Here is a 24,202-nt window from a genome sequence, read left to right as displayed (position 1 = left end):
CTCAGAAAACATTAAAGTTTCTTTATATTTTACCATTATCTTTAGTGAAATAAACTTGTATCACTGTTCCTCTTCCAAAATTTATTTCTAATTATTCAATTATACTTTGATAAGTATGTCAAAACTTTTAAAACACTAAAGTAAATAAACTGAGGAAGGTACATTGCCCTGTACCCAAAGCTTGGAAATTAATGCCTGCCAATCAAATACAGGTCATTTTTTTAAAATGAATATCCCAGCAAAAAATTGTATATGCATTTTTCCTCAGACACTACTGCAATCTCATGATTCTACCTTTAACTTAACATACCTTTTAATTCTACAAAGACTGTTTGTAATAGACATTCCAGGCACTGTGTACAATTTTTATTTATCCATAAACTTGAAGAGAAATAGGACAAATTCTAAGTAAAACTGTTTTTTACATAGGTAGTTTTTAAAAATTTTTTCATCTCTTCTAGACTTTAGAGCCCCCCAAAAAGCAGAAAACACACGGAGATCTGATGCAGCAAGATGACTTAACAAAAAGAGACACAGATTCCTGTGCTGCTGACAACAATAGAAGCAGACAAAAGAACACGCAGCAAATGGACACAGAGAACAGACAATGGGGTGGGGGGAGGGGGGGGAGTGGGGGGAAGAGGAGAGAAATAAATAAAAATAAATCTTAAAAAAAAAAAAAGGGCAGAAAGGCAGCACTGGTATTTCCAGCAGTTATTTATACTGGATTATCTGAGTACACTCATAGTGTGGATGCTGGAATGTTATCTCATCTATGCATTTTCATTTCAAGCTTTAATATTTGTGGAGAACAGCAGTATTGGCCTCAATTCTTTCTCCCACCCTGTATCCATACTCTGCCATATGACTTTGCAGTTCCTGGAAGGGGTGGAATATAATTTCCTGCCCCTTGACATTGTTTTCAGCTATGGGACTTGCTGTGGCCACTAGTGATGCAGAAATGACAGTGTGCCAGTTCCAAGCCTAGGCTTTAAGAGACCTTGTGGTTTTCCACTTGCCCTTATGCCTCTGCCATTGTTGTGAGAGGAACATGCCTCAGCTAGCCCACTGATCTAAGGAGGAGACACTTGTGGAGCAAATCCTGTATCAGTCAACCCCTAGCTGGCCTGCAGACCTGAGATATCAATGCTTACTGCTGCATGTCACTGAGATTGTACTGGTTAGCTATTTCTACAATCAATGAAAGGCCTTTTCCTTTCATTATCAATAACAGGTGTTTCCTGCATCCACCTGGAGGTTATTTTTTTTTTTAATCTCCAGGTTCCTTGAAGTCCTAACTTGACCCTAGATTCAGTTAATTTCCCTTCTCCTAATTTGTTTATATAAAAATAACATGCACTAAGCAGATGTTAGCAACATCTCTTCCTTGGAACAATGTTGGCTCCTTGACAAATTTTCAGTTAGTCTTTGATCCTAGTCTTAACACCTGTGCACCAAATGACCAAAAAACGCAGCACCATGTTATCCAGGTTATAAAGGCTTACCTCATAGTCTCCTCTCTCTTCTATAGCTAGTTCCAAACTAAAACTCCTTCATCAAAAGCCACATGCCCTAAGTTCTGAAGAGAATAATAAAATCTTGATATTTACTGAGCTAATAACAACCTCTTCTTGACTCAGACTATCAATCTAATCTTCTGAAAGATTTTTCTCACTCAGTTCCGTCTCCTCTCTTAGGGAGGTATCTGTCAAAATCCAAACCAGTATAATTGCGTAGTATTTATAGTAGAATGAGCAACTGGAACCATAGTATACAGTAACCTTGTTGCCTTACTGTAGCGCGGGCAGGTTTTCCATAACATCACCTAGCAGAATATCCTCTGCTTTTTGCAAGATGACTTCAGAGGAAGTCAGAGCACATCTTTGTTTTATGACCAGTGTGAGATTCATTGAATAGCAGGTTAAATTATTAACAGATTAAGAGTAAATGGATAGCAAAGAAAGTTATGACTCTGATGATTATTGCAGAACCCAGAGAAATAAGAGAAAAACTATACATAATTGTACTTTGTCAAACAGAATTCTAGTCCAGTGAACTATTTTCCACTTACTAAACAAAACATGTAAAATAATGTCACATTAATTAGTGTTTCATTTGATCAGGACAAAAGTTCTGCTTATATACATTTATTCTACAAATTAGTTGTTGACGCAATGTATTTTTCATCTCACAGTAAGAAAAGTTTGGATATAACATTCCTCGCCACATACCTGATCCAGTTTAGCTCTCTTTAGCTTCTGCAGCGTCCGATCAGAGGTTAAAACTTTAGAACTGCTGTGAGCTTCAAAATACTCTTCTACTAAGTCACTCTGAAAGTGGACAGAGCAAAGTTAGTAATTAGTAGTTTCAGACATCTGTTTTATATAAAAACCAAAACAGTTATAGTTTTAGAGCCCTAAAGAAAAAGCACTAGTATTTCCAGTAGTAATTTCTACTGGATTATCTGAGCATGCTCATAGTATGAATGACGAAATGTTATCTCATTACACACTTTCATTTATAAATTTTTATATTTTTAAAATAGAATATATGAAATTCTTTATTTAATAGTATTTTCTTTTAAAAACAACAACACAGGTTAAGGCCTAAGGATATTTAATTCCAATAATAAAAATTAGTAACTTTTAGGACCATAAGAGTTAAAAAAAAGACTAGATTGTTCCTAAAAACATCTCTTATGTACCAAAGTATAATTGTCATTTAGAGTAAAAAACAAAAATACAAAACAGATGGTTTTACAAATCATCACCTGTTTGTTCAACAGTCCTAGCAAATCCTTTAATATTAATATGGTTGAAAAACTGTGAAAATGGAAAAGAAATCAACAGCAAAGTAAAAAGATTTGCCTACTGTTGCAGTGAAATGGCTCACTACTTGTGTCTGACTCTGGAAAGGAATAACCTCCAGGGTGGGAGGAAGGGACAGGAAGCCACTCAGCAGTGATATTCCTAGATTGCTCTGAACCTTTACACAGAGTATCAGGATAATGCTAAGCCCTCTCTTAAGCAATGGTGCCCACACTGTTCTCCCAAACAAGTCAACATGGATCTGGAGCCTTGTCAATTATTACTAATGCTGACTTGGATACACCCAAAATGTTATAAAAACAAAAACTATACAACATGGTGTACACTGAGAAGTCGCCTCCAGTTGTCAATAAATATTTCCAAGTCCATTCTTATGCAGTGAACTAATACGCCATCTTTAGCATGTACTAAATTCCCATATATATCTCTATTACTGGACTTTCTGTTCTGGCCTGTCTGTATATTTATATATCAATACCATAATTTTAAATTATTGCGTCCTTGTCCCTACATTAATTTTCTTTTTATTTGATTAAATAGGGCTACAAAGAAAAATCTCTTATTCCCATTGCACGCCATGACATTCTAGATTTTCAAGTACAACGTTCAATCAGGATACTCAGAAACGACCTGTACTACCAGGCAGGAACAGAAAAGCTTAGATGCATCAGAGTTTTATTGGCTGCTCCTATATTTTCATACAAATATTGCTACGGATCTAGTGTACTGTATAGGTTCCCAGATGCCACATACCTGATGTCCTTTGCATTAGGGGCTATTCCAACTTTAATTTTGGGTGGGAGTTCAGCTATGAGTAAAGAGAGCTTGCTTTATACAGACCAAGGAGCTTTCACAGTGCCTTTGCACACATGCTCAATGTGTACCTGGAAGTAGTTCCAAATTTGTTGTTCTGGATCTCTTCTCCAACACAACATAGAGATGTAAGCCAAACCTTTCCTTCCCCAAAAAAGGACTACAACACTACACATCCCTCATAATTACCCTCAGAACTAAGCTGCATGTTCCCCTAAACTATCTTGGGCCCATTTCTCATAGAAGTGTTCAGTCCAAGATAACCCAGTATGTGACCTATTGAGCTCTCACAGCATTCTCAACCTCTGTTGCAAACAGAGTGGACCACAATCAGTTTCTTAACAGTCTACAGTTAAAAAACAACTTAGGTCACCATAGTTTAGCTATTAGAACATAGTAACAATGAAATTTCTTCCTATCCTTTATAAGTTTTTCTAAATTTGTATCTTTCTAAATGTAACTAATGCCCAGCAATTATACCACCATATGCAATTTTATATCAAATTTTTCTTAAGACAAATTTTTCATGCTGCTATGTAATTTTTACTTCTAATGTTTATATACCAGTCCATTGAGTATGTATGCCATAACTTATTTAACCATTTCCCCATGGTTGGATATTTGAGTTGTTTTCAATTTTGTATCATGCATAACGTTATTGAGACCACCTTTGTGCACATGCCTCACTGTTGCTTACAATGCTGAACATTTTCTTATGTTTATTCGTGAAGAATTTTCTCATATGTAAAGTACTTCACATTTTTCTCAGGGCAGAAGGGTAGATAGAAATGGCTATAAAGAGCTAACTAATCTTGGAGTGGACGTGGCTCAAGTGGTTGAGTGCCTGCTTCCCACATGGGAGGTCCCAGGTTCAGTTACCAGTGCCTCTTAAAAAGAAAAACAAACAACAAGCAAACAAACGAAAAACCCAACTCAAGGGAGCCAATGTGGCTCAGTGGTTGAGTGCTGGCTTCCCCAGTATGAGGTCTTGGGTTCAATTTCCAGCCCCTGGTAACACAAACTCACACACAAAAGAAGGGCTAATCTCAGTATTACATAAAGAGCTCCTATAAATTGATTAGGAAAAGACCAACAACCCAGTAGAAAAATGTGGAAAATATATGAAAAAGCAACTCACAGCGAAGGAAACACAAATGGCTCTGAAACATGAAAAGAAGTGTAGCTTCACTCAACCAAGAAAACTGTAAATTATAACTTCACTGGGGTAACTTTGGCAACACACTGGCAAGGCAGCAGAGATATAATATTTTCATTCACGTACAAATTAGAACATACAAGTACAGCCTGGAAAAAATACTTTAGAAGGCAATTCAGTAATACCTATCAAAATTACGAAGTATTTTTTTTTACCACTTTTGGGAACATACCCCAGATAAGTAAAACACATGTGATAAACACCTATGTACAAAGGTTATTAATTGCAACACCACATGTAATAGCAAAGACTAGCTACTACACACACGTACATCAACAGAGGACTGGGTAAATAAATCATGGTATATAAATGCACATAGTCACTATGCAGTAATTTTTTTAAAAGAGGGTGTTATTTTAATATTAAATGGAAAGCTCTCTAAGATATGTGATTAAGGAAAGAAATGAATGCAACATAGTGTATAGTATGCTGTCTTCTGTGTAAAGGGGGATTAAATAAGGACATACATATACTCAACAAAGAACCACTGGAAGGATACATTATAAAATAATAATAGTGCTTACCTACCGTGGGAGGTGGGGCAACTAGGCAGACAGGGCACAGGGGTGGAAGGGAGACTTCAACGTTTAAGTTTTAACTTTAAAAAATTTTTAACCAAATAATTGAACTTATTAAAAAACTTGAATTAAGACATGATTTCAAGTCACTAGGTTCCTAAGAAAATCAGACACTTTGGTCTTTTTACTTTAGCTATATTACCACTAAAAGATGGAAGAAGTAAAAAAAGAATGCAAAATTATTTGTTCACAAAGATTTCTGAAATATAAATGTATGTACAATTATTTAAAGATTAGGAGGGAACATTAAAAATGAAAATTAAAATTTTATGTTGAGTGGATTATGAATGACTTTTGTTCTTGAAATTCCTGTAATATATTGCTATTGTAATTTACATAATAAATTAAAATTACATCTTTTGATACAGTTCCTATCTTAAGAATGTATATTAAAGGTTCATGTACCAGATTCTTTGAGACATCTAATGTGCTGCCTTGAGAAAACAGAGGAAAATGAAGAAAAATTTTAAAATGATGCTGATACTACTCCTATCTCACACTGCCCTAACTTGGATCTATGCTCTTAGGGTATCCTATATTTGAGGTATTATATAGTTTTCATTTAAGGTTAAAGTCTTTCTTCACTTACTGTTTTATCTCTTTTCATTTTCTTAGAAGGTGTTCCTTTGCAAACAGGAGCTGAAACTACTCTATTCTGAGCTTGAATCCTTTGGCTCAATATGGCTTTACTAGTGTCTTCATATTCCTGTGCAATTCCATCATCATCCTCTGAGTTGGAAGCAGAGTATTCACTTTCACTGTCAGAATTAGATCCTGGAACTGTGGAGGGAAAAAAGCAATAGGGAATATTTGACAGTTGGATGAGAGAGGCATTGTGGAGTCATGGAAATAGAGTTGGCTTTGAAGAAAGAGCCTAAATTCTGGTTTTGTCATTACTTGCTCATGATTTCATGAAAGCTAGTTATAAAAGTTCTCTGAGCATCACTTTCCACATTTGTCAAATGAGACTAATGGTGCCAACTTTATTAAACCTTGGTGAAGATTAAATTGAAATATATGTAAAGCACCTAGCAATGCCTGACAGATAGTGAAACTGCCAGTTGATAACTAACACTATTTTCCTTCCTTCCTCCTTATAAACTGAGGCAATGTGTCCTGCCCAAGGAGATGAATCATGCAAACTGTCTTTTACCTTTGCCATATACTTGCATTTTAGCCTTCCTTACAACTAGGATTGGCTGTAACCCTTTGACCAATGAGACTTGAGGGGGGGAATCCGTTGGAAGCCTCTAGGAAAGATTTTTCTCCATTTATATACCTATACCTTAATGCTATGAAAGCTATTTTGCAATATGAAGTTTCAATCCTAAGGATGAAAATACTGATGGCAGAGCAAAATTATTTCCTCTGTAAGAGAAAGAGATTCAAACTTGTTACTTCCAAATTTTTAAATATTTTATAGAAATATAAAATAAAAAGTATGTTTCTGTGTATTTTGACTTCTCACTGAACAGAATAGTTTAAAACCATTACATTTCTAATGGGCAGCTGATGTGGCTCAGTGATTGAGTACTGGCTTCCCACATACAAGGTCCTAGGTTCAATCCCTGGCCCTGGTACCTCAAAAAAAAAAAAAAAAAAAACGGGAAATTTCTAAGAACCTCCATCCTTAATGGCACTGTTGAGTCACTACATCAACCATGGACCTGTGTACCTTTAGGCTTACTATGTGAGATACTTAAATGTCCTTATGGCTTAAAGCCATATTGGTAGAATCTTCTGATCCTACCTGCTGAAAAATCCATCTTAACTAATACAGGAGTTAATAAATGGTAGCTGAAACTACTACTAATACACACACGCACTTCATCATCCTAAAACTGAAACAAGAAATTATCTTTTCAAACAAACCATAACCACCTCCAGCACTCCCTAGAAAAATCTAGTTTTACAATTTTTAAAAATAAATGTAAAACTATTTTTAAAAGTTAACTTCCAAAATATGAGTGAAATAACTAACCAAATTCTTTCTGAAATGTAAAGGGCAACAGTTATTTGCCCCAGATCTAAATACTTAAAAATCTAAAACTAATTTTAATTTCTAAGAAGGCAGAAACCATGTTAGTTTCCTTGATTTTGTATAGCTTTCAGTATAACTATGAATATATAATATTATTTCATTACCAAATTTTCAAATAAATCAAGAGAACCTCAAAACAAATAAACCAAAAGGCATATAATTTTACTAGAAAGATGTTTTTTTTTTAAAGATTTATTTATTTATTTTAATCCCTGGCCCCCTCCCCTGGTTGTCTGTTCTCTGTGTCTATTTGCTGCGTCTTGTTTCTTTTGTCCGCTTCTGCTGTCGTCAGCGGCACGGGAAGTGTGTGCGGCGCCATTCCTGGGCAGCTGCACTTTCTTTATCGCTGGGCGGCTCTCCTTCCAGGGCGCACTCCTTGCGCAAGGGGCTCCCCTATGCGGGGGACACCCCTCCGTGGCAGGCACTCCTTGCGCGCATCAGCACTGCGCATGGGCCAACTCCACATAGGTCAAGGAGGCCAGGGGTTTGAACCGCAGACCTCCCATGTGGTAGACGGACGCCCTAACCACTGGGCCAAGTCCATTTCCCAGAAAGATGTTTTAACTGACTGCAATCTATTGACTATGTGCTAAGTGTTGGAGTTAAACACATAAAAAAATGTCCTTGTCTTTAAGGATTCTACAGTTTAATTGAGATGAGCATATCCTTTCTCTTTCATGAAAAGAAATAGAAGTAGTTATAATAATAATTATAATAAGAAAAAATAAATAGCTAACACTTGCTAAGCACTATACTTTGACCTGTTTTTTTTTTTTTTTTTTTAGGTTCTAGGACAGGGGATTGAACCCAAGATCTTGTATGTGGGAAACTGGCACTCAAACACTGAGACACATAAGCTTCCCTGAATTGGTGTTTTCGTTTGTTTTGCTTGTTGTTTGTTTTTGTTTTTTCAGGAGGAACCAGGAACAGAACCTGGGAACTCCCATGTGGGAGGTAGGCACTCACTTGAGCCACCTCTGCTCCCTGAAATCCTTTTTAACAATAAATCCTCATAACTACTCTGAGGACAATACCACTATTATCCCCATTTTACAATGAAAACCTTGAGTAATAGTGAGGGCCTAGTCACTGGTAAGCCAAAGATAGGAAACCAAACAGTCTTAACTCTAGACCGCATACATTATATATGTAACAACTACTGTTTTATGTTGAGACGTTACTTTTTATAGAAACATAGTATAAAAAGAAACACATACCTATTAACCTTTTTCTTAGACTACTAGGTGTTGTTGACAGAAATTCACTTTTGTCATTGTTCTATTAAAAAAAAAAGCATTACACTAGTTAAATAATAATACTGACATGAAGAATTAGACTAATGAGTGAAAGAGACTAGAAAAAAATACTTTGCTCTCAAAAGCCTACATTATAACTGGATGAGTCTTTAATTTACAGCTTTAGAAAGATAGTGACAAAAGAATTTGTTTGAAAAAATAATAAAGAGTATAACAAAATTAACAAGGAATTCCAAAGGATTCTTAAAGTGATTCTGAAAATTGTTTTCTAAGACATTGTAAAGAATGTAATTAAGGAAAAAACGTAAGTATATCAGCCATTTAATCACTTGTCAGCCATCTGAGCAGCAGAATGTTAAAAATAAAAAATACAAAGGCAATACTATCTACTTCTGATGATGACTATGCAAGGAAATGGACACACCCACACATTATGACACTTGGCCTTTAATGAGCTAGAAATTTATTGGTGTTAAAATATTACATTCTGTGAGAGGAAAAATACAGATTCAAACTTGTTACTTTTGAATTTTTTAAATTTTTAAATATTTTATTAAAGTATAAAATAAAAATTAAGTTTCTCTGATTTTCTCCTTCTCACTGAACAAAACAGTTTAACATCATTAAATTTCTAGCACATTAAAATGCCCCTGAAGAAAAAAATAAAAAAGGAAAAAAAAATTCGTTAAGATCAGTTAACTTGACCAAAAATCTGTCACAGAATTTGAGACCCATTAAAACAAAGTTTAAAGACAAAAAATTTCATTTTTAAAAATGCCACTGCTATTTGTATATTAATTTTTAAGTACAATAAAAAAATAAGAAAGTACCTTGTGTTTTTTTGCCACATGAAAATATGACAAAAATTTGTATTCTTCTGGTAGGTTTTGGTTGATAGCTTATAAATGTTAATAAAATTTGATTTGGGATATTAAGAATACTACTATAATAATTAAGCTGATCTCTTATCAGGGATTTATGAAATACATTACAGCATGTTTATCTTTTGTGATAAAGATCCTCAGAAAATGTTTTATATATTGCCATACTGACCCAGTGCACATGTGCATAAGTAACTGAAACAAATATGAAGCAATACTCAAAAAACAGAAATTCTCTATCCTGTTCTATTTCATTCTTTAAAATGCAGATCACATCCTACTAAACTATTTCCAAATTGAGAACTGAGAAAACCTGCATCAAAATAACTTTCAGAATACTATTAGTCAAGAAGATAAGACTACAAACTAAATATTAGTAACTTTACTGTTTGCTATAGTACATTTTTGAAAACTAATTTTTCTCAACAGTTTTTTCTTTTGGGTAAAGTTCTTGCATCAGGACAAGAGATTACTCCCAGGGCAAACAGCTTAGTTATCAAACAACAGTTTACTTAACAATATTCACTTTAAGATCCTAAAATATCATGTAATGAACTTTTCCCAATACCAATCAGTTTCTCATTTTGAAAGACCTGCCTTAAACCACTTGAGCCCAGATCTCTCAATCCCACACATCTCTTCCCCTGAACTCCCTTTTCAAAGACACTATAAGAGGACTTCGTTATGGTGCCCCTTATTGCTGTAGGTCTAATAAACTTAGTTTGCTCAATGAACAGGTTTTTTGGCAGTGTTTTGAAGAGCTGACAAGATACACTAATGGTAGTGATTCAAAACTTGAAAAATAAAGCTCTAATAAATCTAATTTCTCAACTGCTTTATGAAAATGAGTTTTATTTTGTTTTTAAATGATACAGTATATAAGATGAAATACAGGAAAAAAAGCATTATTAAAGAAAAGGAAGGGTCTGACATACCTAATCCCACATCTAGACTTGCCTAATAAGCTGTGTCTACACAGACCATAACCATGCCCTTGAATGTCCATCCTCATTTTCTTATCTAAAGGGTCCTCTTAATTTAATCCATAAACAAACTCCAGCATGTCTAAATTTAAAGCTACCCAGACCTGGACACACTTACCGTTCATATACACACTGCCCTGAAATACCTACATGCCCATATGGGCTTGCCCAGAACCAGGAAGGCCCACCTAACAAGGCACAATGAAAAAACAAAACCAGATGGGGATAAAAATTATCATTTTCAACAGTAATTTTTCTATTCTATAGCCAATATAGTTTTCATATATAAATTATAAAAGGAGAGATTAATGGATTTAAAGGTCAACCCCCAAGAAACAACAGAACAGTTATATAAAAGCAAAACGAAACAAAAACCATAAAATTTCCAGTCCAATTCTACTAAGTTGAAAATACCCAGGGAGGGTTGTGACATAGCAGAGAAAGCACAAGAATTGGGTCCAGAAGACCTAGCTTCATTTTTCAGCTTTTCTCCTTTCTAGTTGGGTGAACTCAGACAAGTCACCTCACCTCTCTAAGCTTAAATTCACCTATAAGGTAGATGTTTAAGTAGACAAATACTTGAAAATTATAAAGCACTTTATAAATTAAGAGATGAAATGGATATTTTTCATGTCTTACTTTGAAACAGTTTTCCTAGTATGTTTTTAATTAATTGCTTACCTTCAAATGAATTTTGTCTGAAGTAGAGTGCCCTAAATAATGAAACAAAAAGCCATAACTTACTGCAAGTACTTCACTTTTTATCATGTTTAGTGTCATTAAAAGCAAAGTTGCAGTTTGTACAAAGAAGTTATGAAATATTAAATTCTGAATTAATTGCATCTCCACTAGAAGCTGAATTTCCACTGTTAATTTCATGAGTTGTTCTCATTATGACACTATTTCCTGCATTTCTGTAGCATCTATATCACAAGGAAAAATGTAACCCTTTTTATTGTTGATTATTCAAAAGTACAATAATTAATCTAGCTAGAATGGATCATTAAAAACTAGTTCCCTTACAATTCTCTACAACCTGTAACTTCCAAATCCCAAAAGGCTTATTTCAAACGGTATTTGCCAAGTGAATAATCCATTAACATTTGGCTGTCAAGCAAATAACAAAGGGACTCTAAGACTATTTCTAATTGGTCTTGTCAATTCACAAAGTTAGTACAGATATTTTTCCCTTTTCTTGACTACTTAATATTGGTATATTAAGGCACACAGGTTGAGGCATTAAATGCATTTTGATGAATGGCTTTTCAGACTAGAAAAGAAGAAAATATATAAAAATTTACTTAGATAAGCAAAAAAGGAACATGCCAAAACTTGAAGAAACGATAAAATCTCTCTTCAAAGCCATGAAGTCAAGTCTTACCTTTGCTACTTTGAGGAACGCTTATCATTATTGCAGGATCATCCTTTAAATTGCATGAAATGCTTTTTCTTGGTGTTTTTGCTAGTTCTGAAGCTGTCAACAGACACACAAAATGTTTAATGAACAATTGTTGTTTAAAGAGGAAAAGAGCTTATTTAACTTACATAAATGATTTTTAAAAACTGCTCTTAAATGATTTAAAATTGAAGAACATTTTATAAATACTTACATAAATATGGATACCACTGCTTCACCCTTAGCCAAACCTCTCCTTTGTGAATTTATCTCCTGATTGCTTGCCTTTTACTTCTAAGTTGAGAAATGTATCTCCTACCCATAAACTGTTATTGGTCCATGATGAGGTAAATACAAAAATTAAGAATAAACTTTCAAAATTTTTTATAGTTATTCAATATTGCTGTGACATTCAAGTTTATGAATATGTCATTAAATATGGGGCCAGTCTGTTGTCAAAATCACAGGAGTGTCACATGTGGCTGGAGTTGTATACTAGTTAAACACAATACAGCATGGGATATTTCAAGGTTAGTTTGTCAACTGTAGTTTAAATATATATTAAATCTAGAATCCTTTCCATTCACTAAAAGATAATTTCGGTTTATCTATAACTTTACAGGATATATTGTTTCAACTGGTTTGTAGATAATTTGAACATATATCATTTGCTTCATTTAAATGAAAGTTAAAATATCCTAAGTATGCTGATATTGCTTAACAATCTCTTCTGTTCTTGTTTATACACCTCCATTAAACTGTTTTCTTCTCTGAGTGTTATTAAACACAGATGATGTTCAGATACACATTAAGCAAGAAACAAGCTCATTTGTCAAACTTAAAACTTTAAATATTAATACATAAAACAGCTCGAATGTGCATATAAGCACTTTGAATAGAGTGAATCACTATTTAACACATAATTTTTGTTTAGTTTCAACTGTGAATGACAAAAAGTTATAAATAGTGGTTCTGCATGCCAAGGGTTGGCAAACTATGACCTATGGGCCAAATCCAGCCTGCCATCTATTACGTCTATTTGTATTTTATTAGAGAAGTTTTAGGTTTATAGAAAAATCATGCAGAACATAGTTTCCATATCCCACCCCCTCTTGCATGAAGTTTTCCCTATTATCGCCATAGACTAGTGTGGTATTTTTGTTACAATTAATGAAACAATATTATAATTATACTATTATCCACAATCCATAGTTATGCATTAGGGTTCATTGTTTGTGTTGTACAGTTCCATGGTTTTTTAAAATTTTTATTCTTGTAAGATATATACAATTGAAAATTTCCCATTTTAACCATTTCAGATATAAATTCAGTTGGTGGTGGTAATTACATTCACAGTGTTGTGCCACCATCACCAACACCATTACCAAAACTTTTCTATCACCAAAACAAAAGCTCTGTACCAATTAGACTTTAACTTTCCAGTCCCTACCCTCGCCCTGGCTCCTGATAACCTGTATTTTAATTTCTGACTATGAATTTGCATATTCTAATTATTTAATATCAGTGAGGTCACAAAATATTTGTCCTTTTGTGCCTGGCTTATTTAATTCAAAATGATGTCTTCAAGGTTCATCCATGTTGTAGCATGTAGCAGGACTTCATTCCTTTTTGCGGCTGAATAATATTCCATTTCATCATTTTGTTTATTCAGTCTTCTGTTGATGACCACGTAGGTTGCTCCCATCTTTCGGCAACTGTGAATTATGCTGCTATGAATGTCAGTGTGCAAATATCTGTCCAAGTCCTTGCTTTCACTTTTTGGGGGGTATATCCCAGAAGTAGGATAACCAGGTTATATGATAATCTCATGCTTAACTTTATAAGGAATTAGAAACTCTTTTCCACAGCAGTTGAACCACTTAACATAACCACCAACAATGAGCAAGGGTTCCTATTCCTGCACATCCTGCCCAACATTTATTCTATTTTTCAAATAACTACCATACTGGTGGTTGTGAAATGGTATCTCATTGTGGTAATTTGCATTTCCCTAATGACTAATATGTTGAACATTTTTTTTCATGTGTTTATCGGCCATTTTATATCTTCCTTATTGAAATATGTATTCAAGTCTTTTGCTCCAGTTTTTTTTTAATTTTTAAAAATTAAACCATTGAGCTATATCCACTCCCCATGTTACCCCATTTTTAAGTGGCATGTTTGTCTTTTTGTTGTTAAGTTGTAGGACATCTTTATATAGTCCGAATATTAAATCTTTATCAGGTACATGGCTTCCAAATATGTTCTCCTGTTCTGTAACCTGTCTTTTTACTTTCACGATAAAGTCCTTTAATGCGTGAAAGTTTTAAATTTTGATGAAGTCCCATTTATCTATTTTTCATTTTGTTGTTCATGGCCACATTTTTTTAGATGTATTTTATTTACTTATTTTTCCCCACCCCCTCATTGTTTGCATTTTCTGTGTCTGTGCATCTTCCCTGTCTCTTTAGGAGGCACCAGGAACTGAACCTGGGACCCCTGATGTAGGAGGGAGGCACCTAATTGCTTGAGCCACCTCTATTCCCTGCTTTGCTGTGTTTCTCATTATGCTTTTCCTCCTATGTCTCTTGTTGTGTCATCTTGTTGGGTCAGCTTGCCACACCTGCCTGTTGCATCAACCCACTGTCTTCCTCGGAAAGTACCAGGAACCAAACCATAGACCTCCCACGTGGCAGGCGGGAGCTCAATCACATCTGCTTCCCCACATGCTTTTTTAAAGTAAAGTTTTAGTGTAACGTGTCTTACAATGAAAGTTTGTAAAAAAATCATATGCTTTTCCGGCAGATTTGGTATTAAGGCATTTTGTTTTATTGATATATTTAGATGTAAACACAATTACCAACAATGCTTAATGGGTCAAAGAAACTCTTTTAAGAGCATCATATCATTGGTCCTAACTAAATACAGATTTTGGGAAGTGTAATCAGTCTATCAAATCTGTTCCTGAAACTCCACAGTCACAATAAAGACTAAACATCCAGAAACGATCTTTTCATGATGGCAATAAAATGTAATTTTTCAAATGTGATGACAAAAAAAATGCAAATCATGTGAACAGTATTCTAGCTCTTTTGCAGTGCTTAAAGATATAAGACATATCATTTAAGCTAGGTGCATACTGATCACTCACATAGGGGACTTCTATTTGATTATTCCTTTGGAGTTCCACACTTCTTCTCATGGCTAACAATTATTCAAAATCATTTGTCTTGCTTCATTATCATAGGGATTCATTTTTGTCTGAGAGTCTAATTGATTTTTCCTCTAATATTTCATTAGCATTTTCTTCTCTGGCTTCTTAAGAGTTCCTACACAGGGACCAGTCATCTTTATAGGTCTAAAAACTTTAATTCCATAATGTAAATAATAAACACTAAGAAACACATCAATTAATCTTAGTTGTTGTATATACCATATTAGGTTCAATATTAGTGATAACATCATTCCCTTCCGGAAAACCAAACAGTATTTTACAAAATGATTAAGCCATATTATGTTCAGAAACATGTAAGTCTTAAAATTACTTCCCATATGTGCTTATCAGTGTCAACATAATTTGACAAGTGTGATTTTCACTTGACCGTGAGTGTTTACATGCTTACTGACTAGAGTGATTACATAAAAACATAACACTTGAGAAATCTATATAGGTGTTTTATAATTATAGATAGTAAGCCTTCTTATACAACTATTACATTTTATGAAGTAGTTATTATCTCCTTGGTCTTGACCTCAACATTCTCAAACCTTCATCTACATATAGAGCTTCTTAATTTTCAAAGTGTTTTCACATATATTATTTCCTTTCCTTGAAGCTTTAAAAAATGATGATCTCTCATACCACAGGACCAAAATACAATGTCACCTGAATTCTTTTTTAAAGAATTAAATTATCAGTTTAATTTTAATGCTACATGCAATTTAGTGTAGTCTAGTTTTCTAAAATCAGCAGTTCATATGTAATTGGTACAGGTGGTAATTCAAGTAAGAAAAATGTTAGCATAGCGCATTCCTTAAAATTTTATAGAAATGAGTTTTCTATAATGAAAATAACAGTTTTTCTATATACAGTATAAAACTCTAATTCAATAAATTCAGAGTATCTCTGTATGACTCTCAAGTCACTGATTTTCTTAACAAAAAGTTGTTACAAACCTATATTAGATATTATGGGAAAACAAGATAAAAATGAAGACTGATCTCCTATGATTAGAAGCTTATACTATAACTGAGAACAGAAGACATATGGAAATGGGGGAAAAAAACTAATGAAAGTATGTTTGATAGTATTATTTAAAATGACATTTCTCTTCATTATTCTAGGCAATGCAATGGAATGGTAATTGTGGAGAAATGGGGTTAGTTAAATACATCCTGGTAGAAAAAGTGAATATTTATTATACAAATCAGAAAGAAGAGTACCTAGTTTAGCCATCTTTTCAGAGTGTTTTCTGTGCTGAAAAGAATAAACTTTACTGCCACCATCTGCAGGAGAGCCATTTTTCAAGGATTCTGAAAGAGAAAATGAAACAAGGATTTAGGAAAAATGGGCAACAGGAAAAAAAGATAAAATTTCAACTAAAAACTTACTTTGTAACCCCCACCGCCTTGCATAAAGGTTTGTTTTAACAATAAATATTTATACACAAAATATTTTAAAATACAAAATATAATAAAGAACAAGACATAATAGCAGAGGACTAAACCAGAATGTGGAGGAACTATACTAGTGCTCAGTTGGTTGCTACTTAGGTCGACTTCAGGGTACCAAGATGAAGCCAAATTTTCAGTTCAGTCCTTACAGAGACTCTACCTGATGGTCAGAAACTTAACCACAGGTGGTCACATATGTTTTTAAGAAGTTGGACCCAAATTACAAATTATTTCCCGTAATTTCCTATAATTTTAGTGGAGTAAAAGACACTCAAATTTGTTGGGGAAATTGACTTTTCATATGGAAGGTATAAAATTCATTTTCTACCTCTCACATTACATAAAATTAATAAGAAAAAAAAAAGCAATTAAACTTCCTTAGAAAAAAATAATGGAGAATATATTTATGACCTTGGAGTAGAGATGGATTTCCTAAAGACACAAAAACCACAAACTGAAATGAAATTAGATCAGCAATAGAACATAACAAAAACTAATCCTATCATTATTGGTGGAATGTAGCAAAACGGGAACTCTTATACACTGCCTGTATAAGATCCTAGAAACATACTTTGAAGAAATTCTAGTGCATACACACAAGGAAACATGTACAAAAGATGTTTATTGCTGCATCATTTGTAATACAGAAAAAATGAAAACAAACATAAATGTCCATTTGTAAGGAAACTGGGAGATAAAATATGGTCTATCATAAATACTATATAGATATATGTATCAATGCATAGATGTAGACATATAGGATAAAGTGAAAAAAGTTACAGAATGATATAGACTATTATACTGTTTATAAAAGCTTTTAAAAAAATACATGTTGTTCAGATACACAAATATATGCAAAAAAAAGAAAACCCAGACTAAAGGTATGAATTCAATTCATGAAAGTAATTGCGCTTGGGGATAGAAGACAAAAGGAACTTTATTAATGTCTTTCTTGAAGAAAACATGCAAAATATGATTATTAACTGAGGATATGATTTAGACAGTTGTTATATGTAGGAAGCTTTCAGTGGACCTTGACTTAATTGATATTCTCCAATTATCTCCTTACATAACAACTGCTACCTACGACATACTGAACATGGCTAGTAGCCTATTCTCTAGTATAATAATTCTCAAAGTGCGGTTTGGGAATTTCTAAGCTTCTCCACGGTCAAAATTAATTTCATAATAATATTAAGATGTTTTTTGACTTTTTCACTGTCAGTTTCTCAAACATGTACAGTAAGATATTTCAGAGACTATATGACATGTGATGATGTCATTACCAAATAGAATTTGTTGTGAAACATATGAAAAGCCAGCTGCTACTATACCAGACATTAAAGCGATTAAAAAAACAATATCAAAACAATGCTCTTCTCACAAATTTGGAAATAGTTGTTTTTCATTGAAAAATGATGTAATTTATGTGAACACATATGGGTTTATTATTTTTTTTACATAAATTAATAAATATTTTTTAAATGTCTCAGCTTTAATTTCTAATACAATAAAAATAACCTACATTAACAAGAGCTCTCTGGGTTCTGCAATAATTTAAAAAAAAATCAAGAAATCTTGAAAACTGCTCCATTAGTATAACTCTGCACAGCAGTTCCCACCAGTTGATTATGTATGCTAGGATCCACTGTAATTGTTCCTAAGCATTTAATATTTGGTATATACAAAAGAATACAGGCAGGGGACCAGATGTAGCTCAAGCAGTTGAGCACTTGCTTCCCACATACGAGGCCCTGGGTTCAATTCCTGGTACCTCCTAAAAAAAAAATAAGAATATGTACAACATACCTATGTTAAAAAGCAAAGAACAAACTAAATAACCATACCCAACTAAACAACCAGAACATTATCATTAATCTACTTGGGCACACCTTCCTCTTTCCTTTCCCTACCTTCCCCTAAAATGAACTTTCTTGAATTTATTCCTTGTTTTTAAAAATAATTTCAACATGAATGCATACAACACCGAAAAGCATTGTCTACTTTTGCTTCTTTTGGAGTTATATCAAAAATTATATCATGGTATACCTAGTCTCTTTTGAAATGTTTTTCTCACTCAGTATTTTTTTTCTAAATTTCGCCCACATTATTTCCCATAGCTGTAGTTCATCTAATTTCACTGCTGTGTAATGTTCCATTGTGTAAATATACCATAATTAATCCATTTGGATGTTTGCAATTCTTGCTATTACAAGCAGTATTGCATGACATCTTACATAGTCTCAAGTTCAATGCATACATGCAAGATTTTATCTAGGGTATATATCTAGTGGAGTTGCTGACACAAGGTCCGTGAAAGTTCAAAGTTATAAAATAGAACCCAACTTTTCCAAAATCAGTGTTCAACTCCTTATTGTATCTGTTCTTTGTTACTAATATTAGTGAAATAATGAAAATGCTCTACTAATGACTGAACTGATAAAAGCACAACTATGAGATTATACGAAATACCACTGATTGTATACTTTGGGTGAATTACATGCTTTATTAATAAGCATCAATAAAATTGATAAAAAAAAAAGTTCCCATTGATATGTAGGTACAATAAATACTTGGTATTACCCAAACTCCCTAAACTTTGACAATCTAGTGGGTTAAAATGAAACTCATGGGGTGGCATGCTTTAATTTGCATATCCCAATAACTTCTTGGGCAGGCCTCAGAAGAGTAACACATCAATGACTCAATAACATCTTTTTAACCATGTTTCAAAGAACACTATTATCATAGGTTCCCTCAAATAAAGGATCTGACATGGCAATAAATTCCAATTCTATAAAATCATTTTGGGATGAATAGAAGACCAAAATTTCTTTCAGGGATAGATTTTAAGAATTTGGAGAAACAGTTAAACTGTATCATCAACATGCAACTTTACATAAACAGTTTCAAACTAGCTTTATATTGATTCTTGCAAGAGTTTGAGATTATGATCCCTGACAAGTAACTGATATGTAGTTTTATTCAACATATATCAAGGGTTAAGTTGTACACGGAACAGTAGACCCCTTGTGATACAGACGCCTGATATAAATCCTTGCCTCAGCAACAAGCTATCATCCCTTGTAGCAGTTTGGCATTGTTTATGAATGCCAAAAATAGATATTGGATTGTGTTTGTAAACTGGTCTGTTCCTCTGAGGGTATTAGATTGTATTAGATTCAGAGGTTTTACTTTTACTGGATTAAATTATGATTAAGGCTTTGATTCAGCCACATAAGTAGGTAGCACTGAAGAGGCCCCAGGGGAGATTAGCCTGTAGTCTATAGTTGACCTTGTAAAGAGAACAGAGCAGCTAAGCTTGGAAAAAGATGAGCCCTGGGACGAGAAACAAGTCTTACACTACCCTACAGCTGAGAAAGGAAGGAGTGGGACCATGGAGCCTTAGGAGGAAGAGAAGGCTGAACCCTCAGAGAGATAAGCAGCCATCTTGTTCCAACATGTGGCAACAGACTTTGCGGGAAGTAACTTACGCTTTATGGCCCTGTGACTATAAACTTTTATCCCAAATACCCTTTTTAAAAGCTGACAGATTTCTGATATTTTGCATCAACACCCCTTCGGCTAATACACTCCTCATACTGAAGTAACCTGTGAGAACACACACCAAGATCTTCCCTCAGCTACAGTGTTTCTCCAGTACACACCACAGATGTTTGTTTTACTTTACTTAACAGTGGTTACCTCTGGAAGGTGGGACTGAAGGCCTCTTTCATTGTTTTTTCTCCCCTGTATACTTACATGGGATATATTGTTTTAAAAAGTCTTTTTAAAACAATGAGCATCTTATTTCCAAAATAAAATGAATTTTAAATGAGACCTCTGCCCTCCTTCCCCCCAAAAAAAAAACTGGGGGCAAAACTGATTCTTCAGGAAGATGTACTATAATCTTAAAGGGTATGAGCAGCTAAACTTTAGGAGGGTATTCTGTACCATATGTAAAAATTTTTTTAAATGTTCATATCATGTGGGTATTGCAAGCAACTCCCTCTCTAGCAAATTTCCTAAGGAAATAATAATGAATATACAGAGGTTTAGTATAAAAATGTAGCAAAAATTGGAAATAACCTACAATGTCCACCTATAGGGGACTAAATTATGGTAAATCTACATTATGGAATAGTTTCTATAGTGAAGAAGAACATTTAATGACATGTATATGAATTATTATTAATTGCAAAAAACCATGTTATAACACAATATCCTATTTAATAAACACATCCATATAAGCTATATGCATTTATTTAAGTGTAGGCATGCATGTACAGAGGATATATACCAAAATGTTTAAGTTTCAAGTTCTCTAAAGCACACATTCTCAAAAGGGATGATACTGTTGGCAGTGGGGCAAAAATTGATTGTGAGGAAGGTGGATGAAAAAAATCTTAGACATTAAAATGGTCTGTGGCCCTCTAAGAGGTCACAGTACATGAATAGATATACAGCATATCTATAGTATTAAAATTTCACGGATGGGGGCAATTAGGAGGAAAATGTCTAAAAAGGACAATAATGAAAAAATGTTGAGAAACACTACTCTAAAGCATAGCTTCCCAATTAATGGGCAGAAACAAAAGTTATGGAGTTTCCAGTTCTGTTCCCCTTGCCCACTTCCATCCGTACAGGTCTCTGAGTTCTAGGCTGCTGCTGTAGCGCTGGCCACCAGGACACCACAGCCAGGCAGGGAGACATGCTGAGTTCTTCATGTCCTTTTAGACTCAGGTCTGCTAAGTTTTCACACACTGCTTTTGAAGATCTCAGAAAGGCCTTAAAGTAAGACTGCAAATGGTGTGTACATTTATCATGAACTGAATGAATTCCCAGAGCAGTGATTTCAGTGCAGGAGAATAGTTCTTGGGATTGTTATCCTACTTTTTGATGTGATATGGGTGGCTTCCTCAGAACTTAGTTTGTATGTTTTCACTCAGTACAACAAACCATTCTTCAGCACCTTTCCAAAAACATGTATGTTTGTTCTACATCTATTGGGTTTTACTATTTGGAAGCCATGGACACAACTGTATACAAGAGAATTTTGAGGAAAGTATGCTGCATTTTTCTGCAGATGCTAAAGGTTACTTTGCTGCTTGCTTAACAGATACAACTATGAGTTCTTTGAGCACACCTCTCCATGTTCCTGTGAAATTTTATGATCTTCCAAGTGAAACACTTGAGGGCACACACTGAAAAAACTCCCAAAAAGTCTTAAGTAAGGTTCAGTAATATTTTGAAGATTTGACAACTTCCATTAAGCCATGCATTGGAAGCTAAATTGTTGTCTATGTCATACTCTGCTGTGAAAGAACAAGAATCTATACTGAAAACTGTGGGGAAACTTTCCACGACACTAGTAACAAAAATAAGCTTTTTTGTGTGTGTGTGGCAGGTCTTCTCTTATATGTTTGGAACTTGAATTTTAAGGCAGTATTATATACCAAGAATATAGCATTTAAGTATAAGACCATGGGAAGCGGAAGTGGCTCAACTGATAGAGCTTCCGCTTACCATATAGGAGGACCTAGGTTCAAACCCTGGGAGAGAAAGCATGCCCACAAAGCAAGCCAGTGCCTGCAGGAGTACCCATGTGGTGAGCCAGTGCCTGCCCAAGTGCCTGCGTGGTGAGCTAGTGCCCCACACAAATGAGTCATGCAGCAAGATGATGACGCATCAAAAGAGAAGCAAGGGAAGAGTCAAGGTAAAGCACAGTAGAAACCAGGAACTGAGGTGGTGCAATTGACAGGCAATCTCTCTCCCCATCAGAGCTCTCCAGGATCAAATCTCAGTGACTCCTAAAGGAGAGAAAATGAGAAGAGAATACAACACAGATAGCAAAAACAGCAGGGTGGGAGGAGGGGATGGGGGAAAAATAAATAAATCTTAAAAAAAAAAGTATAAGACCATTAGGTAGCTTAATCATGACTTTAAACTCTGCTATCTAGATTTAGTGGGGAAATAGAATATCAAAGTTAATAAATGTCCTCAGAGAATTAGAATTCAATAAATCCTATAACATTAAAACAATACATAACGTGGGAAGTTCTTCAGAATTCTGCATTACCTCAGGGTTAGCATTGTGAATAGTTATTTCACAATATCCAGATAGTTTATTGAATTCATTAATTTTTTTCAAATAAGTGTTTTTGCAATTTTATATTAAGTTCATATAAATGTGACCACATATTATTTTATCAAGAGCTCACTGTAAACATCTTTCCAGAAATTTTAGGAATTTTGTTGATAGCTGCACTATTATTTTAATATATAGAGACTGAAAAATGTAATTCAGATTTCATGTAAAATGGTGCAGTAAATTGAATAGTATTGTATGGGGCTAAATTGGGATTAGAAATTTGTGTTAGGGAAAACTGAAGTATAGAATTAAAAAAAAAAGAATTTCAGGGGAGCAGATATAGCTCAGTGGTTGAGCACCTGCTTCCCATGTATGAGGTCATGTATGAGGCCAGTACCTCCTTAAAAAATAAAAATAATAATAATTTCAGTGCTATTTTGTGTATGTATCATTAGAAGGAACCTAATCCAGGGTTGTTTAATATGAGCCTTTAAAATTCAAGTTTATACGGAGCATATTAAAACATTAGATAGGGAAGAGGACTTGGCCCAAAGGGTAGGGCTTCTGCTTACCACATGGCAGGTCCGCAGTTCAAATCCAGGGCCTCCTTGACCCATGTGGAGCAGGCCCATGCGCAGTGCTGATGTGCGCAAGGAGTGCCCTGCCACGCAGGACTGTCCCCCCTACGTGCAAGGAGTGCATCCGTAAGGAGAGCCGCCCAGCGTGAAAGAAAGTACAGCCTGCCCAAGAATGGCGCCGCACACATGGAGAGCTAACACAGCAAGAAGACACAACAAAAAGAAACACAGGTCCCAGTGGTGCTAATAAGGATAGAAGCGGTCACAGAAGAACACACAGTGAATGGACACAGAGGGCAGACAAATGGGGAGAGCATGGGGGGAGGGGAGAGAAAGAAATAATAAATCTTTTAAAAATAAAATAAAAAAACACTAGACAATGCAGTGCTACCTATGTTGACATTATTACCCTAATTATAAGGAATTTTTTACTTCACAATTCTCCTTCTCATACTCACTGCTTACGTAGTACATTTTTCTCTTCTTCCATTACTGAATAGCCTCTATTTTAATGATAACTTGATTAATATACTCTGCTGTGCAAATCAAAAATTGTTTAGGAGTTGTAATATGATAACTACATATGTAATAAAAATAATTAAAAGTCTCATATATAGGGATTATACAAAAAAAAAAGTTTGGGTTATAGACATGCAGAGATATTAACACTCCACCTGGGCTCTTGAGGATGCCAGTCATGGTCTACAGAGTGGGTGGGTCTGAGGGTCAGAGACCCTGGAGCATTTGCTCTTAGTCTGAAGCATCCTCCTCCATTTATTCCAGTATGTCTTCCAATATCATCATTGGTTGTGGGTACTGTTACGTAAAAAAGGTTGGGAGCACTGCCCTAGAGTTTCTGTAACAAAT

The 24,202-nt window shown here is 34.5% G+C and overlaps 1 protein-coding gene and 1 pseudogene across 11 annotated transcripts in view; one reads left to right on the top strand and one right to left on the bottom strand.

Moving 5' to 3' along the window:
* Positions 1–24,202, bottom strand: part of ORC2 (origin recognition complex subunit 2) — a 94,283-nt gene that overhangs the window by 63,118 nt on the left and 6,963 nt on the right. For 10 of the 11 annotated variants that reach the window (XM_071216192.1, XM_071216191.1, XM_004458919.4 and 7 more), the window contains 6 exons: positions 16,436–16,525; positions 11,978–12,070; positions 11,278–11,309; positions 8,694–8,754; positions 6,025–6,215; positions 2,232–2,330 (listed from right to left, as the gene is read on the bottom strand). In XM_071216192.1, the coding sequence (XP_071072293.1) occupies positions 2,232–2,330; positions 6,025–6,215; positions 8,694–8,754; positions 11,278–11,309; positions 11,978–12,070; positions 16,436–16,525 (566 nt within the window). The remainder of the gene's footprint in view (positions 1–2,231; positions 2,331–6,024; positions 6,216–8,693; positions 8,755–11,277; positions 11,310–11,977; positions 12,071–16,435; positions 16,526–24,202) is intronic. The other variant, XM_071216197.1, reaches the window with a different exon arrangement.
* LOC139439345 (solute carrier family 35 member F5-like) lies at positions 20,761–22,100 on the top strand (annotated as a pseudogene).

The sequence above is a fragment of the Dasypus novemcinctus genome, chromosome 7 (assembly GCF_030445035.2).
Source record: "Dasypus novemcinctus isolate mDasNov1 chromosome 7, mDasNov1.1.hap2, whole genome shotgun sequence".
Classification (NCBI taxonomy): Eukaryota; Metazoa; Chordata; class Mammalia; order Cingulata; family Dasypodidae; genus Dasypus; species Dasypus novemcinctus.
Note: the sequence above shows the minus strand (reverse complement) of the source record. Positions and strands in the feature narration are given on the sequence as shown.